A 23,670-nucleotide genomic window follows, 5' to 3' on the forward strand; every position below is an offset into this window, starting at 1 on the left:
CACACACACATACAATGCATAGAAAAAGATGCGTGGTGACTAAGGGTGAGACTTTTACTTTGTTTTCCATTTATTGGTCTTGTTTAAAGATATTTAGCATAGGTGATCTGCAATTTTTTTTTTTAGTAAAGGACAAGACAGCAAATAACCTAGGCTTAGCTCTCTGTCACAGCTACTCAACTCTGCCATTTTTGTGAGAAATCAGCCACAGACATTACATAAATGCTTCTGTGTGGCTGATTCCTGTAAATCACTTAAGATTGGCTTAAATAATCCAACGATATCTTAATTGTTTTGAAGACTAGGCTAGGCTGCAGCTCACAGGCAGCTTCTCATTCAAGCAGAGATTTCAGCTCCTTAATTAACCTCTTCAAAGCCCCTACCACCTATTCTTATTTCTTCCTGTTTGTTACCCTTATACGTAGTTGTTAAGTAGGAGGGTTGTTTAATATGTACTCTGCTGTCTTCTCCTCCTTGAAAGTAAATGTGTGTGTTGGCTACAGGAAATTATAAACCAATACATGTGAAGATGTCAGTCAAGAATTCGGGCAGGTTTTTGTCTGGAAATTCCCACTTAGCAGATGTAACTGCCTTCTTTCTCGATCTGGTTTGATCCACATGTAGCCAACTGGTCAAATGTTTCCCGTATCCTCCAGGGTGAGACTTTTCTGAAATGTGTATCATGGTTTTTTTCCCTTCACCAGCTTGTTGGTGTTATCATCTCCCATTGTGACTTTTGATCAATTTGATCTAAACATGGGAAAACAAATTTTATATTTCACAGATAGGGAATGTAAGGGCTGGAAGGACCACTGAGCAGGTTTTCTAGGATCCCATGCAGACCGGGTAAAGGAGGAATCAGAGTCCTCAGTGGTTTTGCAGGTTTTCATTAGGGTTCAGCGGGTACGTGGCAGGCAGGGGTGCTGGGGGGGCCGGGAGGCTGGCAGGCCTCCCAGCCCCCAGCAAATCCTCACTCTATCTGGGCTGTCTGGTGATCTTTGCTTCTCTTCGGCTTCTGCTGCTGCTTTCTCGGCTTCTCTTTCGGCTTCTGCTGCGGCTTCTCAGCTTCTGCTGCTTCTGGCGTCTCCATGATGCCGCCCTTAAAAGCACAGTCTTAGCCCAGGTGAATCCCATCTACCTATGTCCACACCCTACTCCAGGTGCCCGCCATCAGGCATGCATTCAACCTCAAGGATCCATCATCTATCCTGATGGCGGGAGGGCAGAAAAGCCTGACATTTTTCCTTACCCTACAGGGAACTTGAAAAGACAGGAGAGGGTCTCACCAGATGTTCTCTGCTCAATAGAGGTTTTGGTCCTCAGATTCCTTTATTCGTTAGGAAAGGTAGGGCTACCAGTTTTACAAAGCAGCTCCAGTGCAAAGTGATTACAAGATTGCATATTTTCTTTGCATGTTTTAACTAAAGTAATACTTCCTAGAATTTTGACAAGTTAGAAACATTGGAGTTATAAAATTGGTATCCTGTCTGCAGAGCCAACCTGCATAACCCTAACAAAAGAGACAAGTTGTTCTCACATTGCATAGTGTTTTACAATAAGATTGGTATTCCAGCACTGCAGCAAATCAAAATGTTACTTTCAACTCAGACACTTTCTCTCCACTGTCAAGGTCTGATTGAGCCAAGTGTCTCTTTCTCTTGTGGGCATGACAGCAAGTGCAGTTGCAGCTTTAATCCTCATGACGTCCTCCATTGTGTCTGTAGTAGGCTCTTTGTACCTGGCCTACATTTTGTACTTTGTGCTGAAGGAATTTTGCATCATCTGTGTCATCACATGCGTGCTGAACTTCATTCTTCTAATCAACTACAAACGACCAGTTATTTGAACGAGGCCTGGAAACGGCAACTGCAGCCCAAGCAGGACTGACAACCTGACAAAATCTTAACTGACAGTCTGAAGTCCCTTTTCCATTAAGTTTATTTTGCAGCAGTTTTTTTTTTTTAATTCAAAACAGACACTTATCCTAAGTATCTTAAACTGATTTTTAAAATCCTGTAAATTAGAAGGGGCCCTAGCTATTTTCTCTGTCAATCTTCATTTTAAATATGGATACAAAAAAGATAAAGAGGATACACCGAGCCAATCAAAGACAAGCTTTAACTTTACTTTGAGGATGTTTCTGAAATAATAAAATGTAGCCCAGCCCCCTGCCCTCAATTGTAAAGTAAGCAACCATTGTTAATAATTCTCTAATGTGTATAAATTAAATTTCAGGTATAACAAATGTGATCATGACATGAAAATATTTCAGAATAGATACTGTATTAAATATTGCCATGTTTACAATATGTAATATGTTTTTAGCCAATGGATTTAAATATGTAGATTCAACTAGAACCCACTTATGTGATATTTGTAAATAAAGGTAGAAATATTGGATCCATCCCTGCAGAACGTAACTGTACAGTGTAGGTGAAGTGTAGCAATGAAGAATTGTCAGCTCAACACTGACTGAAGAAATAGTGAAAATAGTAAGTCCATACAGAGCATCTTGTGCAAAGTACTGACAGCTGTGGGTCCAGCATTGACGGCAAAAATAATGGGGTGGTTGGTTCTCTTTCATCTCCTTCCTCTGAAAGGAAGAAACTAAATTTGGACATTCAAGTCAAGCTTGTGCCTAGTCATAAAACTGGATCAATTATAACCTTACAGAATGAGTCACGTGACCAGACCTTCAAGTCCAAGGCCTTCAGAACACTAAAGATGGGAAAATGAGATTTCTTTGGAGAAAAGTTGGAAATATTAATGGCATTTTTAAGAAAAGTCTCTTACAATTTAAATTTCATGCAGATATTTTTCCATGATATTGGTGCCAGTCAACCAGACAGTTATCACTTTGAAATAACCAGTGTAAGCCCATTTGCTCCAGAGTAGGATTTCTCTTTGGGTAGCTCTGTAGTGTTTTCCATGTTTCTTTCTGCACTAACTAAGTGAATGTTTAGTTTGTTTTAGGGTGAAACATTGACTTTGTAAACTTTGGTGGCGCAGCGGTTGAGCGCTGGGTTGCGAAGCTGCCCGCGTCCTCTGCGGTGCCGGTTCGATTCCCGGCTGCTCCCCGGCCACCGGAGGAGGGTCCCACATGGCACGCAGACCTCTCCTGCCGCCCGCTGCTCCCCTCAGCAGTGTACTTTGGTCCTTCTGCCTGCTCGGCTCCCCGCTCTGGCTCTGGTGAATTCTCTCACCCTCCCGCGCTTCTGACTGTACTCAGTGCCATGTATAAACAAAAACAAAACAAACAAACCAGCAAACAAATAAATAAAGCATGCCTCTATTAAAAAAAAAAAATGCTGCTCAGTTTGCCTAATTGGGAGTAATACTATAGGCAGAACTATCTGAAGATGAAATTCAGCAAATGTTGTCACTACTCTTTCTAAAAACTATATAAACGCAGAATTTTTATGGTATTCCTTTATTTATTTATTTATACAAGCACTGGGTCAGAATCCATTCGAAATATTTAATTGCATAGAACAAAAAATGTTTTCTGTGCTAGAACCTTAAGATTTAAGAAATGAAACTTATCCCTAAGTTTTAAAACATTGTATTTTCTTTGTCAAGTAAAGACTTTTCAGTATTATTCCTTGACATTAAACTGCAACACAGAACTTAATTTGAGAACCTTGAACCGTCTCTTAAAGTTTAGTGGTAACAGGGCCTCCCCGGTGGCGCAGCGGTTGAGCGCTGGGTTGCGAAGCTGCCCGCGGCCTCTGCAGCGCTGGTTCGATCCCCAGCTGCTCCCCGGCCACCACAGGAGGGTCCCACATGGCGCGCAGACCTCTCCTGCCGCCCGCTGCTCCCCTCAGCAGTGTACTTCAGTCCTTCTGCCTGCTCTGCTCCCCGCTCTGGCTCTGGTGAATTCTCTCACCCTCCCGCGCTTCTGACTGTACCCAGTGCATGTATAAACAAAACAAACAAATAAATAAATAAATAAAGCATGCCTCTATTAAAAAAAAAAAAAAAAATTTAAAAAAAAAAAAAAAGTTTAGTGGTAACAAAAAAAATACGGAACCACTAGAAATCTTAATCGACTATTTGAATTGAGTACGTTTTTATTTGGTCAAAAAAATGCCCAATAAAATTAGGTAAAATTATCAGTTCATGGATTTTGGAGAGGAAGCGTAAAAGGCATGTGTACACATGGTATCAACCACAAGTGAAATGAATCAAGTTCTATGTGAAAATCTATTGGTCCATGGTCTTCCATTTGAGTGGACACCAAAAGAAATATTTTTCCAAAGCATTCAGCCTTAAATCAGGATTAATGAATACTGAGGTCTTGGGAATCATGTAGCTCAGTTACTTCAATGGAGCCGTTGAAGATGAAAGATTCTGTAAGAAAAGACCATCCTTTGGGAGCAGAGCTCAGGTGCAAAGGCCTGAAGCACTTGTCTGCCAGGACAGCTTAAAGAGGTATCAAGTTGAATGGAGTCAGCTGTGACAGGGCCAGTGGGCTTTCTGCTCACCTGTTCATTCCTGTCAAGACTAGTCTTTAGCTATAGTTGGAACAGAGTCCTAGAGGAATGTAACCTCTAAGATCCCTTACAATGCAGACACTCCTTCACTCTTTTTTTTTTTTTAAAGATTTATTTATTTATTTGTTTGTTTATTTATTTACACAAGCACTGGGTACAGTCAGAAGAGTGGGAGGGTGAAAGAATTCACCAGAGCCAGAGTGGGGAGCTGAGCAGGCAGAAGGACCGAAGTACACTGCTGAGGGGAGCAGGGGGTGGCAGGAGAGGTCTGCGCGCCATGTGGGACCCTCCTTCGGTGGCTGGGGAGCAGCCGGGGATTGAACCGGCGCTGCAGATGCTGCGGGCAGCTTCCCAACTCAGCACTCAACAGCTGTGCCACCGCGGAGGCCCACACTCCTTCACTCTTTTTTTTTTTTTAAAAGATTTATTTTTACTTATTTATTTATACAAGCACTGGGTACAGTCAGAAGTGTGGGAGGGTGACAGAATTCACCAGAGCCAGAGCGGGGAGCAGAGCAGGCAGAACAACCGAAGTACACTGCTGAGGGGAGCAGTGGGCAGCAGGAGAGGTCTGTGTGCCATGTGGGACCCTCCTCCGGTGGCCAGGGAGCAGCCGGGGATTGAACCGGTGCTGCAGAGGCTGCAGGCAGCTTTGCAACCCAGCGCTCAACCGCTGTGCCATTGTTACTACTTATTTGTCAGCTATGTGGAAATTGATACAAAGACCCTGCTGACTATTCTGGCACAGTATCAGGTATCACTTTCTTTAAATTTGTCCTGACTTCTGCTCATCTGTGGAGTTTAACAGCAGTTGTCTTTTACTCAGAAAAGGTTGGCCTGGTTTGGACGTGACCATGATGGCCCTAGATCTGTGGAGCTACTCCTCTGGGTGCACATGGTCTGTGAGCAGCAACTCTGCGTGTGATGTGAGTATTGAAACATGTTTGGCGAGTCCTTGTGCAGGTAAGGCTATGAAAACAGTCAATACAAAAATAATCACACATACTTTTCAAGAATACCGATCAATCAATGGATGGTCACTTTTAAATCAACTCTTTATTTCCATACTACAAATGCTATTATTTTCACCTCAGTGTTACTGTTCTGCCAGAAGATTACAAAGTCCAGACCAGAAACTTTCTGGTCTGCCACACACAATCCAGGAAGCACTTGCTTTGTTTGCTATGGAATCACCCCTTACTTGGGAAGGGTCAGGTGTAGTCTCTATCCAGTAGAGAGATGGTTTTTGCTCTAAAATGTAAATGGGTTAAAAAAAATAAAGAAATAAAAAAAATTAAATGTAAACGGGTTGTTTTCCAAACACCGTGACTTGGCAGCTGACTGGTGGTACCTGGTTTCATTGGCAAGTTTCCAGTATCTCTCTCGCAAAAGGAATGCTGCACTTTTCGGTTGTCTCTGACGAGTGAAGATTCCCTCTTTATTCCCCAATGCTCTTACTGGTGCTAGAAACAAGGCAAAAGTGTTTCAGATGACTTCTGGTGGGCCATATTGGAACCAACCTGGAGCCAAGCTGGGCACTAAATAGAAATGTCTTATACAGTTGAGGCTTACTTGGGTGTATGAAGTGAGCACTTAATGGGTTAAAATACTATCACTCCCCAGAACACCTCAGCTCCCCAGTGTGTACATTTTTTGAATGGTAGAGGAAAAAAAGTCCAAAACTTTTACTTGTAAAATAAGGTTTAAAACATAGTGACCCTGGAAAGGCTTCATCTTTCTGAAGAGACGACCCTCTTGTTGGAAACTAGAGTCCCTCCAGTCATAGGTGCCCAGTGAGATCTACTGATAGATTTCAAAGCCCTCCTGGTAGAGTCCCAGCAGGGTCCCCACCACTGCTGCCTGGTCTGCCAGACGCTGCAGCCAGGAGTGAGCAAAGCTGGCAAGGCTGTGAGGGCTGCTCTCAGAGTACATTCTCTCTCCCCCTAGAGAAACCATGAATGCTGCTCATGGAAAGCAGATCTTTTCTACCAAGAAGTTCAAGGCAATGATAATTTTGTTTTTTAAGATTTATTTATGCATATAAGAACTGGGGTACCAGCCAGAGGTGCAGAGGATGAGAGGATTCACCAGAGACAGAGTGGGGAGCAGAAGAGGGAGATTGACTTAAAATACTGCTGAGGGGAACAGCAGGCAAGACGGAGAGGTCTGCTGCACCTTGTGGGTAGCTCCCTGGCTGGCCGGGGATTGAACTTGTGCTGCAGAGGCTGCGGACAGCTTCACAGTGCTGAGCTTAATCCCTTGCGCCACCAGGGAGGCCCTGACAATGGTAATTTTTTCCACAATAAATAAATGCCAGTCCCTAGGACAACCACTTCATTTGTTAGAATCCCTACCTCAGGGCCTCCCTGGTGGAGCAGCTGGTTGAGCGCAGCGCTGTGGAGAGGTCCATGCAGCCCCTGCAGCGCAGGTTCGATTCCTCATCGGCCAGGGAGATACCCATATGGCGTGGCAGACCTCTCCTGTCTCACCCGCTGCTCCCCTCAGTCTGCCTATTCTGTTCCTCACTCTGTCTCTGGTGAATCCTCTCACCCTCCTGTGCCTCTGGCCTGTACCCCAGTTCTTGTATAAATAAATAAATCTTAAAAAAAAAAAAAAAGAATCCCTACTTCAACCTGCAAAGTGATAAGCAACAGCCATCCCCGCTTCACAGACTTAGGAAAAGGGTAGGTGATTTGTTCAAGGTCACACAGCTAATTTCTTATTACACAAAGCCAGTACCTATTCACAAATATCAGGGTGAATTTCAGAATCCAGACACCTTTAATCTAAATTGCCTAGCAGAGTAAAAGCTCATGTTCTCATTCTTTTCTCTTTACCTCTTTCCATTCTAGTTTTTAATTAAACCTGTCTTTGTAATGTAATTCCCACTAACTACCAAATCCTTCCCAAGTTGCTATCCTAAATTCATGGTATATCAAAACTCTAGTAATCTAGAGGTGCAGGGGCAAAGGGGAAATATTTCATTTGGAACTGAAGGAGCCTCATCTATCTCAGCTTGAGAAAGACTGCAGGTCATATTCACTTTGAAGACTTTGAAACATACGTTCAAAACACTTTGAAACTTAACTGTCTTTAGTGAATCTGCCTTTTGCAAGTGAATAATATTAAAAGACTATGTTTCTCATGCTTTGTATCCTCTTCTGGAATAACGAATACATCCCACAAATAACCCAATACGAAGTCCACTTTTTCCTCATACTGTGATGAAACAGACAAAGGCAAGTTAGCCATTTTTGCCTCAAGACAGTCTCTCCCATTTATTTTTAAACCATAAAATAGGGCCTCCCTGGTGGCCTAGGGGTTAAGTCTCAGCACTATCACCGCTACGACCTGAGTTTGATACCTGGCCAGGGAGCTGACATATATAAGGTGCAGCAGACCTCTCCTGTCTCACCCGCTGCTCCCCTCAGCAGTGAATTTCAGTAAAATCTGCCTGTTCAGCTCCCCACTCTGTCTCTGGTGAGTCCTCTCACCCCACCCCCACACCCCTGGCCTACACCCCAGTTCTTCTACACCAAAAAAAATAAAGGAAAACAACCCAGGAAGCAGGCAGTTTCAATTGTTGTTTGCTAAATTCAATTCATTGTAAGAAATTAGGTAGCATTGATTGAATCAACTTCCCACCTCCCACCCCCATCTTATATCCAGTATTCTTACAAGCAAATCTCCAGAACTGAAAAGCCAATCTTAAAATATCAAATATCAGTAATGTTAGATTTCAAAAACCACTGCTACTTACACTGTTCAGTCATAAAATCAGCAAAATTCCAGATGAGCTCTCCAACCACATATTCTTTACGCTTTTGATCCAGAACCAAATGATACTGTTGTAGCACATTTTTCTGATACTCTTCACTGAACATCAGAGATGGATCCTGGAATTCAAGGCAAAGAGAGAGTTAATAGTCGCAACTGTCAGAATTGTAAAGGTTAGATAAAAATAAAAGATCCACATGATGATGACCAAAATATCTGTCCTCGGTGGGCAGCAGTAAATGTGGGACTTGTTGGTGCTTGTACAAACACACAGCCAGGATATGATGTAGTCTAAAGCAAAAAAGCTTTTAAAAAAAAAACTGAATTAGTAACTGCCTTGTTTATCAACATAATTTGATATTTGCTTTACTTTTCATCTCTCCTCACTAGACCAGTCTTAAAATTGAACTACACTGGAAACAAAATTGCATCTTTGGGCTTAAGTCGGAGATGTTTAAGCAGATGTAGTAGTTCAGCCATTTTAGGAGAGGACAAAACCTGTTGGCTTTGGCTTTCTTTTCCAACAATAAGGACTGAAATGCTATATAATAGGATGCACTGAAAATATATTCTATTTCTAAAGGTGAATTTGACTGCAGGGCAAGATATAGATTTCCTTTGTTTTAATGGAAGTGAGCCTGCTTGATCTAATCCTAGCCACAAGTGGCTATTTCAACTTAAAACTAAATTAAACTTAATCAAGTCAGTCACAGGCTTACTAACCTGTAACATTTCCAGTCCCCAATATCCACATGTGGCTAGTGCCTACCATTGTGGATATAGGCATACCTCATTTTATTGTGCTTTACTTTGTTGAGCTGTACATAGATTTGATTTTTACAAATTGAAGATTTATAGCAAAAAGCTCACAATTTGCTGAAAGTTCAGATGACAATATTTTTTAGCAATAAAGTACTTTTTAAAATTAAGGTGTATATATATTTAGGCAATGCTATTACATATTCAATAGACTACAGTATAGTGTAAACATAACTTTCGTATACACTGGGAAACTGAAACATTCACGTGAGCCACTTCATTGCAAAATTCATTTTATGGCGGTGATGTGGAACAGAACCTGCAATAACTCAGAAATGGGCTTATACGGAATATTTTCATCCCTTCCAAAGGTTCTATGACGGACCAGGACTCAGCATTTCTGAAAAACTCAGTTGGTTACCTTTTCAAAGAGGGAGAATAATTTTGCATCTATATTGTCTTCATATTTCCCCCTTTTTACCTGTTTACAGAAAAGGGTACCTACTCAGCATACCAAGGATAAGCATATTAAGTGTGTCCACTGGGAATCCCAGTAGTTGTGACAGGTGTGAAGTGGTTGGAGTGGGATAAGAGGCTGTGCTTCAAGAATCCGCACGACAAAATCCGCACGACAAAGCAGCATATCTTTGGTGAGGAAATGAACAAAGCAGTGAGGAAAAAGCTAGTAATTAAACCTTGCTCCAAGATTTCACCCATTTCCAATACAAATATTTAGTGCCTGCTGTGTGCTTGGGGAGCAACAATAACTAATAGGCTTCAGTCTCTTGCGTGAAGCCCTTGGTGTGATTAAGGGAAGCCAAGACGTCAAAGTCCCCAGTAAGAAATGCTGCGATGGACACCGAGCAGAGGAGTTTACTCCACCTGCAGCAAGTGAGGTAAACTGAACAGGGACATGAACACAGAATAAGAGTCCATTTAGTTGATGACTATAGTGGGTTCTGGGCAGAACAGCCCAAACCAGAGTAGGAAGAGCCAATGAGCAGCGTGAAGAGTACATTGTCCAGGAGTGAAGGCAGAGGGCAAGAATCTAGGAAAGGAGTGAGAGCAAAGGAGAGCAACTGCCCTCATAGCCAGGAGAAGCAATGACAAAACTCCCTGGGTTTAGACTGGCTAGAAGACCATGTAAGCAGCTAGTGGGAGACTGCTCTGGGGACCACTCAAGAAGGGCAGGGGCCTGAGTCGCGGGCAGTTTCAAGTGCAAGGGCAGGCCGTGATCAATACAAGAGGGATGGGGAAGGCCATTTCTAGCTCAGGCCGATGAGTAACATCACTGTCCAAGGATGAAAAACAGGCTGTTCACTCCTTACGTGGTGAAATCCTGCAATGGCGTCTGCCCCATACTCGCTCTGAATGATTGGCTTCTGATAGGTCTTATACCAGTTCTCAAACTGGGCTGTCAGTTGCGGCTGAATCACCTCTAGGTGCCCACAGTCACGATACCAGGAGTAGTAACTGTTCACACAGATGACGTCCACATACGGTGCCTGGGACGAGAGTGGTAAGGTTTGTTCAAAAAGCAGAAGAGTATATGGCCTCCCTGGTGGCGCAAGGGGTTAAGACGCAACCTACGAAGCTGTCCGCAACCTTTGCAGCAAAAGTTCGACCCCCAGCTGGCCAGGGAGATACCCACTGGCTCAGCAGATCTCTGTCTCGCCTGCTGCTCCCCACTCTGTTTGGTGAATCCTCTCACCTCCCACACTTCTGGCCTGTACCCCAGCTCTTATATGTATAAATAAATCAATCTTTAAAAAAAAATAAACCAGAAGATTGTAGAATAGTCAGGACTCGCATTCGTGGGGCTGTTCTGGAATACAACGTGGGAGATGCGGGAAATGATTCAGATGTTCATTTATTTTTATTTTTTTTTTTTTTTTTTTTTTTTTAATTTTTTTTCTAGAGGCATGTCTTATTTATTTATCCATTTGTTTGTTTGTTTGTTTGTTTGGTTTATACATGCACTGGGTACAGTCAGAAGCCGGGAGGGTGGGAGAATTCACCAGAGCCAGAGCGGGGAGCAGAGCAGGCAGAAGGACCGAAGCACACCGCTGAGGGGAGCAGCGGGCGGCAGGAGAGGTCCGCGCGCCATGTGGGACTCTCCTCTGGTGGCCGGGGAGCAGCCGGGGATGGAACCGGCGCCGCAGACGCCGCGGGCAGCTTCGCAACCCAGCGCTCAACCACTGCGCCACCTGGGAGGCCCGATTCAGATGTTCAAAAGTGCAGGAGATGCTGTCAAGAAGTGACCTGAATGGAGAAAGTCTGTTAATTGCGGGCTGACATTCCCCTGGCTGCAGCTGGGCCCTGTGAGCTGACAGGCAGCACAGACGCCCAATGAGCTAACCTCAGTGGACGCCCGGGGCCTATCCGGATTGGATTTTATTCCCCCCTGGGCAATGCTCCTCCACTGATCTCCCCTCACTTTGCCCTGAAGAACTCTTCCTAACTGAGGGACATATGCAGTTTTTCTCCTTCCAGAGAATCTTGGTCCAACACGCCACCCATGAGCTGGTGCTGTAGGCCAGAAACTGGCTGGAAAATTCCTTCCTGAGAGGACAGCTGAGATGAAGGAGCAGGACTGTGAGTCTACAAGATGCAGAGCTCATGTCTGAGTAGCAGAGACTGGACAGCCCAGCTAGTATCTAATGCTACTTGAACAAATGTGTCTCCAAAACCTGCACTGGGTCTGATATATTCTGTCTTTCCCAAGTGAACACAGCCCAAATTGTGGCAGGAATGTGCAGGCAGAAGTTGGGAAGGTGCCTCTGGGTGGACATACTGTTCACATCCCACCAGGTAAATCTGCAACCTTCTCAAGAAGCCAGGCAGGTGCCCACACAAAGGCTTCTCTGACCACACAAGAAGACTAAAACAGTCAGTTTCCAAGAATATTGAGGTCAGCCTTGTGCCACACTAGTGCTTAAGCACAGCCTTAATGGTTCTTTGAAGGGGCATTCTTGAGAAATGGCAAGAAGATACAAATTCTTTTCTTCTTTCAGGCTAAAATGAGTGTTCACAATTTACATTTGTACGCAGTGTTTTCTCATCCATCCTTCCCTTGGATAATTTCTCTTTCTGTAGCACTTTCCTTTGAAGCCCTGGCCTTCAAGTCTCTAGCAAAGAAGCATTTTTTATTTCCTGTCACTTAAAGCTTCAGTGCCACTGGATCGTTTCCAGGAGCTGTTGTGGCCAGAACAGTGAGAGAGGCTCTGTGGTCCAGCCGGCTGGGTGAGCCTGTCCCTTCCATTCTCAACAGCGGACGCTGGCTCTGTCAATGGTTCCCAAAGCCACTTCCTGGTAGAATCACTAAAGCTTTTTTAAAAACTTATGTTCCCACCCTAAATTTACTAAGTCAGAATCCAGAGAGCTGTACTTTCAAAAAGTTTCCCTTAGTGATTGTGAGAATCAGCCAGGTTTAAGGAACACTGGACCAAGGCACCTATGAGCTCCCTTAAACTGCTGCCATTTTATGAGGATGTTAAACTGAAGTGCATAAAAATTTGAGTCTGAACTCAGAATGAATTAAATCTTTCCCTTCCCAGCCTCCTCAGATTTAGGAAGCCATGGTGCCCAGTGGATAGAGAGTTCTTCCCAGCAGTTCATTTGAGCAAGCATCAGGGCAGGACTAGAGGTCAGACAGAAGTGGTACGGAGACCCCCAGGCTCACCCCCAGGTCTGCTTCATAGTTGGAGTTGGTCACAAATGTCACAGGCCGGGAGGGGTCCAAGGCTTTGGTATGGGCAATCAGCGTCCTGTCCACGGAGGGCAGAAGACACAGGTGCCATCAGTCCAGGCAGGCCTCTCAGATACCCAGCTCACCTCCTCCCTTCCCCCATCGCCACCAGGACAAAGACACTGATCTCTGCCCTACCTCGAAGTGCATTTCAGGGAAGTAACCATGTTCCTCTAGTCCTTAGGGCATGTCCCCTGATGTCATTCTTTCTCCCTCCCAAAGTCCTACCCCCAGGGGAGAGGTCACCATGCAGGGGCCAGAAGACCCAGGGATGAGGTCCTAGGCAGTGCCAAAAACTAGGCTTGGAAGCTCTGAAAAAACTTGAAAACAGGAATGGATGGGGTGTGAATGAGGATGGAATATTAATTTAACGAATAGTTAGGGAATGTGCCCTGTACCAGACACTCGCTAGAGACATGAACAGCTACATACAGAGCTTCATGGGTAAATGTTACTAACTGCAGTGAGAGGAGACAGGAGGATTATAAGGGGTGAACACAGGCTCTATATCAGCATATAATTGAGACAAGAGAGTCAGCGACAGACTCTGAAGAAATGGCATTTATCCTGAATGGTGCTAACCAAGGAGGGCAGGTGAAAAGAGGCTTTTGACAGCGGGACCAGTCTGTGGGCAGGCCTTCCTAGCAATCACTGGGTCATTCCCTTCACTTTCCTCACAGCACCTTTTCTCCCCCTTCACACACTCTCACCATCTCTTCTCGTCGAAGTCTGTGGTTTCTACATATCAGACCAGTGACCCTCACCCTCAAGCCCCAAACCCATACTCTCAAACAACCTGCTGGTCAGCTGAAGCTCCCATACCCAGCTGAGCATCTCCAGTCTGGGCAGCTCTAGCCATACCCTGCCCCATCCCTGCCGCCCTAAAAATCATGCATCTCCCTCTCTTTCCCCCCAAAGCTCATCTGAAATCCCAGGCATCAATTCCTGAACCTGTACTCCTTACGCCCTCACAGCAGAAATTCTGTCCACCAGCCCCAGTTCCATATTCCCACCCCACAGGCTTTGGGGTTGTACTGGGAGCTGGTCTTTGCGGGGTTGTTGCGGGGGGGCACTCCTCAGAGCTTTCTGTATTTAACAGAAATGGCTCAGCTCAAAGCACTCCACAAACTGGGATGTGCTGTATGACCCAGGAGGCATTTCCATGGCATCTCCCGACTCTACAGTATGTGAAATAATTCCCCTCTTCAGGCCTCCTTACTACTGTCCAATTGTGAGAGAGGGAGCCAAGGAACACCCCAGGTGGCCAGCCTCCCTCTGAAATAGTAAACCTCCTCATATGGGGAGACGCCCCTCTTTTTAAGTAGTGTTGCAGTGCTGTTCCCTGGGAGGCATAAGGAGGGGGCAGTACTGGCATTTAGTGAATGGGATCATGAACTTTAGACAGCCTGGTCCTGTCCAATATGAGGAGACGCCCCCTCTTTTCAAGTAGTGTTGCCGTGCTGTTCCCTGGGGGGCAGAGGGAGGGGGCAGTACTGGCATTTAGTGAATGGGACCATGAACTTTAGACAGCCTGGTCCTGTCCAATATGGGGAGACGCCCCCTCTTTTTAAGTAGTGTTGCCGTGCTGTTCCCTGGGGGGCAGAGGGAGGGGGTGGTACTGGCATTTAGTGAATGGGACCATGAACTCTAGACAGCCTGGTCCTGTCCAACAACAACGTCGAAAACTTTAGAACAACGTATGCATGCCATTGAAAAAGCTGTTTATGTGCCACAATTAGCTGATTTTATAAAGTGTAACCCAAACCTGAAGCACCAGTGGTTTTTTACAGTTTTAACACAAGCGAAATCTCTCAGGAATGGTGAAATCATAAAAAGTGAGGGAAACTCATACTTGGTTTTGTTTGCAGCTTCATCTAGAGGCGTTCAGTTTAGAAATGTGCACAGGAATGCACAGCACGGGAGGAAAGGGCGCCCATGCAAGCCAAGGTGCAGTCCCCCATCAGCTCTTGGGATGTGCTCTCAGGGCGAGTCCACTTCTAGCTGCAGGTCTGACCCTTCGCTGGGCCTTCTAGAGTCAGGCCTATGCATTCGTGTGAAATGACTTTCCTTTATATCTCAGGCCAATCATGATTTGTTAAAAATTTGAAGTTGGTATAAAAAGCTTAGGTTAATTCTGGATTTCATTTCAGGTATGAAGGGGAGACACCGGCGCTGGCTGATTGGTATCAGTTTGGTTAAGGAGGTGTTCTGTCCCCTAAACTCACCAGGTATGGTGCCCCCTTGAGTCTGGGCTGGGAAGGATGGTGACCACAACACAGGCCCACCCCAGGACTGACCTCCACACTCCCAGCCAAGGACTACCCAAGCTGGAGGGCTGAGGTCCCATTCCTGACCCACTCTGGGGGAGGGAGGGACACTCACTTGAAGTATTCACCAGCAGGTGGCAGGTTGGAAGTGGGCTCATTGGCCACTGACCACATCACAACGGCTGGGTGATTCTTGTCCCTGCGCACCAGCTCCTCCATCACCACCAGGAAGTGCTGCAGGGACACGTTGCTGTAGCTCTGGCTGCAGGGCAGGGGGAAAGACAGAGGGAGGAAAGAGGAATCCATCAGGACCCGCCAAGCAGTGCAGGCTGGGCACTATGGGCATTGGGCACTCACAGCAGCACAATGCCCACACCAGGGCTCTCGTCAATGACCACAATCCCATAGCGGTCGCAGAGCTGCATCACCTCCTCCGCGTAGGGGTAGTGGCTGGTGCGGAAGGCGTTGGCCCCAAGCCAGCGCAGCAGGTTGAAGTCCTTCATCAGCAGTGGCCAGTCAAAGCCCTTCCCTCGGATCTAGGAGGCAGCAGAGCAAAGTGGCCCCCACCCCCGTCCCCCTCGGAGATGCACTTCTAGAGTCAGACCTCTCAAGTCTCCCCATTAGACTTCTACCAGCCCAAGTACAGGCCCTAGCAGACAATTTGTTTAACTGCTCTACTCTACCCTCAACTGTTTCAGGGGGCATGGGGAAGATGAAAATGAGAAAGCGCCCCCAAGGGACCCAGCAGCCCCAACTCACGTCTGCATCCTCATGCTTGTTGACCCCATGGAAATAGAAGGGCTTTCCATTGATGAGGAACTGGCTCTCTGTGACAGCCACAGTGCGAATCCCCACAGGGAGAGTGTAGAAGTCAGACACAGGCCCAGCGGCCGTCTGTGCTGTCAGCTTCACCTAGGAACACCAAGCACCAGGTGGGAGGCATCCCTGGCTGGGGCCCCACACCTATCCACCCTGCAGCAGGAAGGCCCCTCATAAACCACAGCAGCCCACCCACTGCAAGAGGGAGATGCAAAAATCACAGGCTTCTGCCTTTTGCCCACCCTGACCTCTGGCCACGCTCTTCAAAACTGGGCCTCTCCACCAAGGGCTGAGAAAAATCAGGCCGGGAACACATCAGTTCAATGGACTAGGAAGCTCAGAGGATGATGCCTGCCTGTGCTCCTGTCTAATGCCCCTGTCTAATGCCCTCTGGCTGGGGGCAGAGGGCCTCGAGCAGCCCCAGAACTAACCACCATTACCTCCAATGAGTACAGGTAGGCAGGGTGCTCATGCATCAGGTATGGCCACCAGAGGTGGGCACTTGGCACCTGCAGCTGGCCCCGTCCTCCCGTCCCCTGGGCCACGGCTTTGCCTTCCTCATCCAGAAGACACACTTCTAGTTGGAAATGTTCACTGCCCTGGACAGAAATCTGGTAGTTCACTAACGCTGCAGGAGACAAAAGAGATCAGACGAGAGAGGAAAGTGACCTGAGGTGTACAGATGAGAGCTGCAGCACAGCAGGGAAGGGGCATGGAGTCTTGTGACTCCTGAGCTATTCATCCTGAGTTATGTGATTAAGGTAAGCACGCTCCATCTGTCATCAGATCTCATTTCCTCACAAAATACGGGTATATCCAGATGGGCTGGATTTAGCTTCTTAGGTGCATAGGACCTTGTGACGGTTAAGAAATGCTGGGAAAGCCTTTTTGCCAGGGTATCTTTCCTCACAGGAAACTAGGCCACTTTGGATCTGGCTGAGGGCAGCTCCTGCCCAGAGCCCTTACCAATGTCTTGGTCCACATCAGTGTTGACGGTGATGTCATCAATGTAAGTGGTGGGTGTGGTGTAGAGGAGCACAGGCCGATGCAGTCCCGCATAATTGAAGAAGTCAAAGCGTGTGTTCTGGACAAAGTAACCTTTAGGATACCTAGGGTGGGAAGACAACGGCCAACTGGGACATTGCCCTGGGTGCTTCAGCCTCAGCTCATGCCTGCTGCGCCTCACCTTTGCCAAGGCAGCCCTACCCCTAATGGGAAGACCACTGGGAGAGGCGAGGGGAAGCAGGGTGCTGCTCACTTTGCTGTATCGTTCTTGTAGAGGATGGTCCCTGGCGGCAGGGTATGAGGGGTGAGCGTGTTGTTGATGGCGATGGTAATGCGGCAGGAGGACAGGGGCCCACTCTGGACCAGCTTGCTGATGTCAGCCTCAAAGGGGAGATGGCCCCCCTCGTGCTCTGCCACATGAACCCCATTCACCCACTGCAGACACAGGGAGGGAACAGCAGGCCAGAGCACGTGGAGGGGACGCGGCCATCTCAGGCACTCCCTCACACAGAAGTACAGTATGTGGGGGCTGAGGGCCTGCCCGTGGCCTCACCAGAGAGGAGTGACAGCCGGCAGTCAGGCACCCAGGGCAGCCTCCCTCCTGCTCAGCAGCCACACCTGCCCACCAGCCCTGCCCACTGTCCCCTGCACTGACCACAATGGCATGGTAGTGGGCGCTGCCAATCCTTAGCACCACTCTTGTGTCCAGGTCCTGGGTCCATCGCTGAGGCAGGGTTGCCTCCCGTTCGTACCACACCCAGCCGACAAAGCTACGCAGATACCTGTCTTGGCCCACGTCATTGAAGCTGGAGGGAACAGGCATATCCAGTGTGGGGCCAGACTGTGGACAAAGGGCCAGCATCAGGTCCAGATCTCCTAGGCATCTAGGACTCAGGCCCAGGAGCTGCTTTCCCAGAGACCAGTCCCCCTGTAACCCTGACTACAGGAAGGCTGAACAAGGTGACTTCTCCCAGACCCTGGGATTCCAGGTCACCCCACCATGACGGCTCTCTGCCAGCATCTGATCAATGTCTTTTAAGGAGTTCGTTTAATTCTCACAACTCCTAGAAGTACACACCTGTCAGTCACTCATTCAAAAGCAAAAGTGTTTTAGGTGCTAGTAGGAAAAGAGTGAACAGGCCAGGTGATGGGCACTTTTTGGAAAAAAGCTTGAGAGGGATGCGGAGTGGCAGGGGACTGATTACCTTAGGAGTCAGGGCAGGCTTTTTGGAGCCAGTACCCGAGGGACACCGCCTCAGGACACCGCCTCAGGACACCCTGGCAGAACTGAGTGTACCTGAGCCCCTCAGAGAATCTCTTGGACCTCTGGCCTCTTGAAGCAGTCAGGTGGAAGGCAAGGCAGTGAGCCTCCAAGCAGCCTGGGGATGATCCCCTGAATGTGGGACATGTGGACCGCCCTCCCCCCAGATGATCAGCTGCCGCCGATTTCAGGAAGGCTGGCAGGGGCTGCTCTTTTTATTATTATTATTATTATTTTTAAAGATTTATTTATGCATACAAGAGCTGGGGTACAGGCCAGAGAAAACTGACGAGTGGGCACGCCTCGCAACCGGGCCCCTCACTTCCCCGTGAACCCTGCGCGGGATCTGGGAGGGGGAGAGGCCAGAGGGACTCACAGATGTGCCTCAGGCCCTCTTCTCGGTGGACTGGCCAAAATTAGAGGGCAGACCTGGAGTGGAGCCGCCGGCTGGCTGGGTGCCCAGCTCGGTCCTACAGCTGAGCTTCGCAACCCAAAGTCTTCCCTGCCAGGCTGAGCTGGCCCCGAACGTCCAGCGCTACACACTCCCACCCCGCCGCGCGCGGCCGCAGACGCAGCCCAGGCTCAGTCTCCCCGCGGGGGTGGGGTGCAGCTGGGGCGGCGGCCCTGCGCTCCCCGGGGTGCCGGTCCCCGCTCCCCGCCCATTTCCTGCGCCCGCTTTCCCGGTCGGCCAACCCCAGCCCCGCGCCGGTTCCCTTTAACCACCGCCAGGCCGGCAGCCCCGAGGACGCTGGGGAAGGCGCCCCGCTCGCGCCCCGCGGCCTCCAGGGGCTCCCCGCCAGGCCCGGCGCCCCCTCCCCGGAGGCCGCACCTCCCGCAGCGGCGCCCGGTACCACTGCTGCTCGAAGCCCTGGCGCCGGGTGTCCGAGAAGTCGGCGCGAAAGCGCCACAGGCCGTCGAGGTCCTTGCGCTCCCGCGACGGGCTCTCCCGCGGGTACAGCATGCCGCCCCGCAGCGCCAGCCCGCAGCCCCACAGCAGGGGCCCGAGCGCGGCCCAGAGCCCCGCCGGCCGCCGCAGCATGGTTCCCGCGGGCGGCTCGCGCGCGTGCAGGGCGCAGGCTGGCCGGGCGCCGCCGCAGCCGGGGAGGACGGGCGGGGCGGGGCGGGGCGGGGCGGGGCGGGGCCGGGCCAGGTCACGTGCTCGCCTGACGTCCCCGCCGCGCGGTTTAAAGCAGAGCCAGGCCTGGGCGCCTTGGTGTCCCGCGCTCCCGGGCGGGCCCTCTGCCTGCCCGCCCGCCCTCCCGCCCGCGGTAAGGCGGCCGACGGTCGCTCAGCAGTAGCAGGGGCGCGACCCTCAGCCCCAGCGCCGAAGGGAGGAAGGTCCGGGGCCTGCGCCCCCCTCCCGCCCCTCTCCACCCGACCCCACTCCCACCCCCACCCCCGCGCACCCTCCGCCTTCCCCGCCCCAGACCCTGGTCTCAGGAGACTGGGCCGGGTTCCCATTTTTCAAAGAGGGGGGCCTGGGACGTGTCCTAGGTGAGGCCTCTACCTTGCCACGCCTCATAACCCTTGGCCAACCCCTGCTGTTGACTGACCCCCCACAGGGCGGACTCCCTTTTGGCCTTCCTGGAACACGAAGAAGCGAGGAGAGGGGGCTTGTGGTCTCAGTTATCTTATACCGGACACTCGCCATCTTGCAACAGAAAACACCCCCAGACTAAAAATTAGGAATAAGTGGGATTAAACTCTAATCACTGAATTGCATTCCCTCCTACATTGCATTTCCTCTCTATGATTAACATAGTCACAAACGGGGTTATGTTGACCCTAGATTACCCACTAACCTCAAGAAAATTTCCTTGTAATGAGATACACTGTGAAACACCACAGGTGTCTGAAATCTGAGGTGAAAACTTAGTTACCTCAGAAAAGTCCGTGCACAGCAATAATGCACAAAACACTCCTTTCAGAGATGAAAGGTTCGGCGCGGTAAAGAAAAGGGGAGCCAGGCTAAATTTCTCAAAGGAAGGGTAAATTTATTGTGCCCCGGGCGGATCTACGGACCCAAGGTTGGGGGGTCAGTGAAGCCGCGTACGTTGTCAGGGGGAGGCAGGCTTTTACGGGGTGAGGAGAGGTCAGGTGGGAGACTGGGTTCGTCGGGCGGTGTATTAGTCTGGGGGTGTTTTCTGTTGCAAGATGGCGAGTGTCAGGCTATAAGATTACTGAGACCACAAGCCCCCTCTCCTTGCTTCTTCGTGTTCCAGGAAGGCCAAAAGGGAGTCCGCCCTGTGGGGGGGTCAGTCAACAGCAGGGGTTGGCCAAGGGTTATGAGGCATGGCAAGGTAGAGGCCTCACGTAGGCAACCCACCTCCCAGCCCAGCCTTTTTGAAAAATGATGACCCCGCCCAATGGAAAAAGTTTTTTGGGCAGGAGGAGTTTCTTTGTCTGAGAAAAGATTTGTAAGGGGGGGTGGGGGGTGGAGGTTCACTGTCTGAATTCTCTAGGCAGCAGGCTTCTGCATTCCTGTTCCCAGGTGGGCTTCCTGGTGGGTTTTTGCATTCTGGCCTCCTGCATGGACCTTTCAAGAGATGTAAAAAAAACCCAAACCCTAAGGTCAGTTTTGCTCAGAAACCTCTCCCAGGGATGTCTAATGTAGTGAAATTCAAGTTGCCCTTCTGAGAGAGAAACCAAGTCCATCAATGAAGGTTTTCTCTCAGCTAGTTCAGTCAACATACCTGGGCCCAGTGCAGGCCTGCATGTCTCCCCATTCATCACTTGGGTTTGTGTCTGGTTCAAAGAGAAATTCCATTTATCTTGACTAGATCTTTTTGGGTCTCTTCTTGGGTCTTCGGTTATCATTATTGTATACTTGGAGCCTGGACTCACCATGTGATTTGACTGTGAATCTGTTTTTGACTACTTTTCAGTGATATCCCCTACCCCTCATGCATTTCTACCCATACACCTGCTCCTTGGGCCCACAAATACCTTCCCAGTGTTGTTGTGGATGCCATAGCTTTCTTTCTCTTGTTCTCCAGATCATCTCTCCAACTTGGCTCAGATGCCAGCTTTGATTTCTTCAGTCAGAAGGCACCTATCCTTCCTGCTACGGTAGGTGTCACTGCTTGCGTAGTCAGGGGTCTGACACAGAGTTCTGGATGTCTGGCCTTAACCTAATTGGGACTCATCTTTCTCATTGTTCTAAGACCAGAATGATGTCTTAGAGGCCCTTAGGGGCCCTGCCCCCCACATGAGAGCATTATCATTTGGGTAAAGGTAACTTGGGGCATATGAGGGTGGCCTTTGGATTCCTACTACTTGAGGGCAATAATAACAGTTTTCCTCCTGCGCAGACCCTCTGCTAAGGAATTCTTAAGCTCTGAAAAACTATAAAATGAGCTCATCTTTTTGTGTACAGACAAGGAAATTGAGGCTGAGAGAGGTGAAGTGACTTGCTCAAGGTAACACCCCCAAAGCAACAGTGACCATTGTTGTTGGCATATTCACCCCTCTCCTTCCCCAGTATTCTGCATCCAGAGAACTTCTGATATTAAGGACAGAAAAATAACATGTGCTCCTCCTGGTGGTGGAGTGCAGCAATGCACAGATGTGAGGGCCCAAGATTGCTTGTAACAAGCAAGTCACAGGACACTCAGCTGATTAGAGCGCAAGTTTGACGCTTCCCTTCATGATGCTTTTAATAGATAAATTTCATTGCATTTTTGAAATATCACAATTTGATATTGAGAATTATTAGACATCTTGTTTCCATCACTGAACAACAAATACATGTTATTCATTAGTCTGCTAATCAGTTTCTTGTTCAGAGAGGCAGGTAATATAAAAAGTTTTCTGATATCTTTGAGCTTAACTCTTGTGACCTGCTGTATTGAAGCAGTTGGATTTGATGCCAATAACTTTATGAGCTTGAAATATTGAACAAACAATACCTACACTCATTTTAACCCCACAGGTAGATTTTTTTTTATTCAAGAAATTCAAATGTCAACAAGAGACCCACTCTCCTAAATAATGACACAGATGGGGAAGTGAGCATACACATCCTCATCTTGCCATGGAAAATCAGTGGAACACCCTTGATCATATGCCGTATTTGGCAACAGATTGCTGTGGCCAGTTCCTTTTCTTTCTTTTTTAATGTTACTTATATTTTTTCAGGGTTCATGTTGCAATCATGAAACCAAGTGTGGGTTTTGATTCCAAATTCACATATTTAGGGAGATAAACGCAGACTATGATACATGTATATGGATGAAAAGTAAAGGCTCATGGTTAATCACATTGTAGTTTTTCTATGATAGTCAGAAGCCTCAGTCTTTTAAGTCCTTCTGGATGTCCCACAGGGTATCTGCACTTCTCTTGATTTGAGCAACCTCATTATCTTTCAGCTTCTAATTGCTAATACTGGTTAATTCACAAGCATTCTGCGTACCTGGGAAACTCAGGAAGATTTCATTCTCAGTGCTATACATCCCTTTCTCCATTGTTGACATTGAATGAATCCTGGACAGATTTTTGAACATGGATTCAGTGCAATCAACTACACATAATCCAGTAGCCCAGTTGGTGTATCCTTTCAGCTAGATGACTTATTGGCATTTGCAATCACCATGTTATCCAGTTCCTTCCAGTTTTTACTATCATTGTTTGTTCCCATTTGGGATTCAGTTCCTGGAGAGAAACATCTGCCCCATTTACTCCACTCCACACAGCCACACTTGAGTCACCATGGCAGCTCCTGGGATGCATGTCAAGTTTTTCAGCCATAAAATAGCAAAAACCTAGCAGAGTCCAGATTAAACCCACCTGTAATCACACGGTACTTGGGTACTTGTCAATTCATTCATTCAATGTTAGTTTCTAGGTAACATGTGTGAGAATATCCACTGGGATGGAAACCACATTTATGTTGCAGTCAGGACTGTACTTGATAATCTGAGGGACAATGAATTTGAAGACATGGACATTCTTCTGCCCCAGATTGAGACAATTTTCTCTCTCTTGCTGGCAGACTCCCACCAGTTCTACCACCACAATCTTAGAATTGGCAATCTACTAGTTTTACATGTCTGAAAAAAAAAGCTCCCATGCTGGAGACCCATCATTCTCTTTTATCTTCTAAAAATATCCATAAGGGGCCTCCCAAGGGGTTAATCATCGCACCATGGGGCAGTCCGAAGCTTCTGCAGCTTGGGTTCCATCACCAGCCGGACAGGGAGCAACCCACATGGGGCAGCAGACCCCTCCTGTCTCACCCACTGCTCCCCTCAGCAGTGTGTTTCAGTCAGTCTGCCTATTCTGTTCCCCACTCTGTCTCTGGTGAATCCTCTCACCTCCCGTGCCTCTGGCCTGTGCCCCAGCTCTTATATGCAGAAATAAATCTTTAAAAAAAATATCCAAAAGAGTAAGTTCATTCACTAGACTTCCCCAGAATGCTGATGGCACATGCCATAACAACTTGTCCAACACCTACTACACTAATATTACTTGGGACTGTTGCCTCTTTTTCTGCAGCTGAGGTCATCAATTTTTCCTTGAGCATTGCCATTATGCACTGGAGGG

General features: G+C 48.0%; 1 protein-coding gene and 1 pseudogene across 4 annotated transcripts; both read right to left on the reverse strand.

Annotated features, from left to right (window-relative positions):
* Window positions 1-5,594: 5,594 nt before the first annotated feature.
* Window positions 5,595-19,168, reverse strand: LOC311181347 (beta-glucuronidase-like; the record flags this gene model as incomplete). Of its 3 annotated transcripts, XM_084249732.1 has the most annotated exons (13): window positions 5,595-5,744; window positions 5,845-5,956; window positions 8,254-8,389; window positions 10,358-10,534; window positions 12,712-12,796; window positions 15,160-15,306; window positions 15,402-15,580; window positions 15,804-15,956; window positions 16,304-16,491; window positions 16,830-16,972; window positions 17,122-17,303; window positions 17,524-17,709; window positions 18,959-19,168. In XM_084249732.1, 13 exons carry the CDS (start codon window positions 19,166-19,168, stop codon window positions 5,705-5,707), a joined length of 1,938 nt encoding a protein of 645 aa, XP_084105858.1. In that variant the 3' UTR covers window positions 5,595-5,704. The 3 variants fall into 3 exon arrangements, with proteins under 3 accessions (XP_084105858.1, XP_084105857.1, XP_084105859.1); XM_084249731.1 differs by having other exon boundaries at window positions 5,614-5,956; XM_084249733.1 differs by lacking the exons at window positions 16,830-16,972; window positions 17,122-17,303; window positions 18,959-19,168 and having other exon boundaries at window positions 5,614-5,956; window positions 17,524-17,590.
* Window positions 19,169-22,348: 3,180 nt separating this feature from the next.
* On the reverse strand, window positions 22,349-23,656 carry LOC311181694 (L-lactate dehydrogenase B chain-like; annotated as a pseudogene). The gene is made up of 2 exons: window positions 23,527-23,656; window positions 22,349-23,226 (listed from the first exon to the last, which is right to left on the reverse strand). The product of its transcript is annotated as an L-lactate dehydrogenase B chain-like (transcript).
* Window positions 23,657-23,670: the final 14 nt, after the last annotated feature.

Source organism: Talpa europaea (genome assembly GCF_964194135.1).
Source record: "Talpa europaea genome assembly, chromosome: 12".
Lineage (NCBI taxonomy): Eukaryota > Metazoa > Chordata > Mammalia > Eulipotyphla > Talpidae > Talpa > Talpa europaea.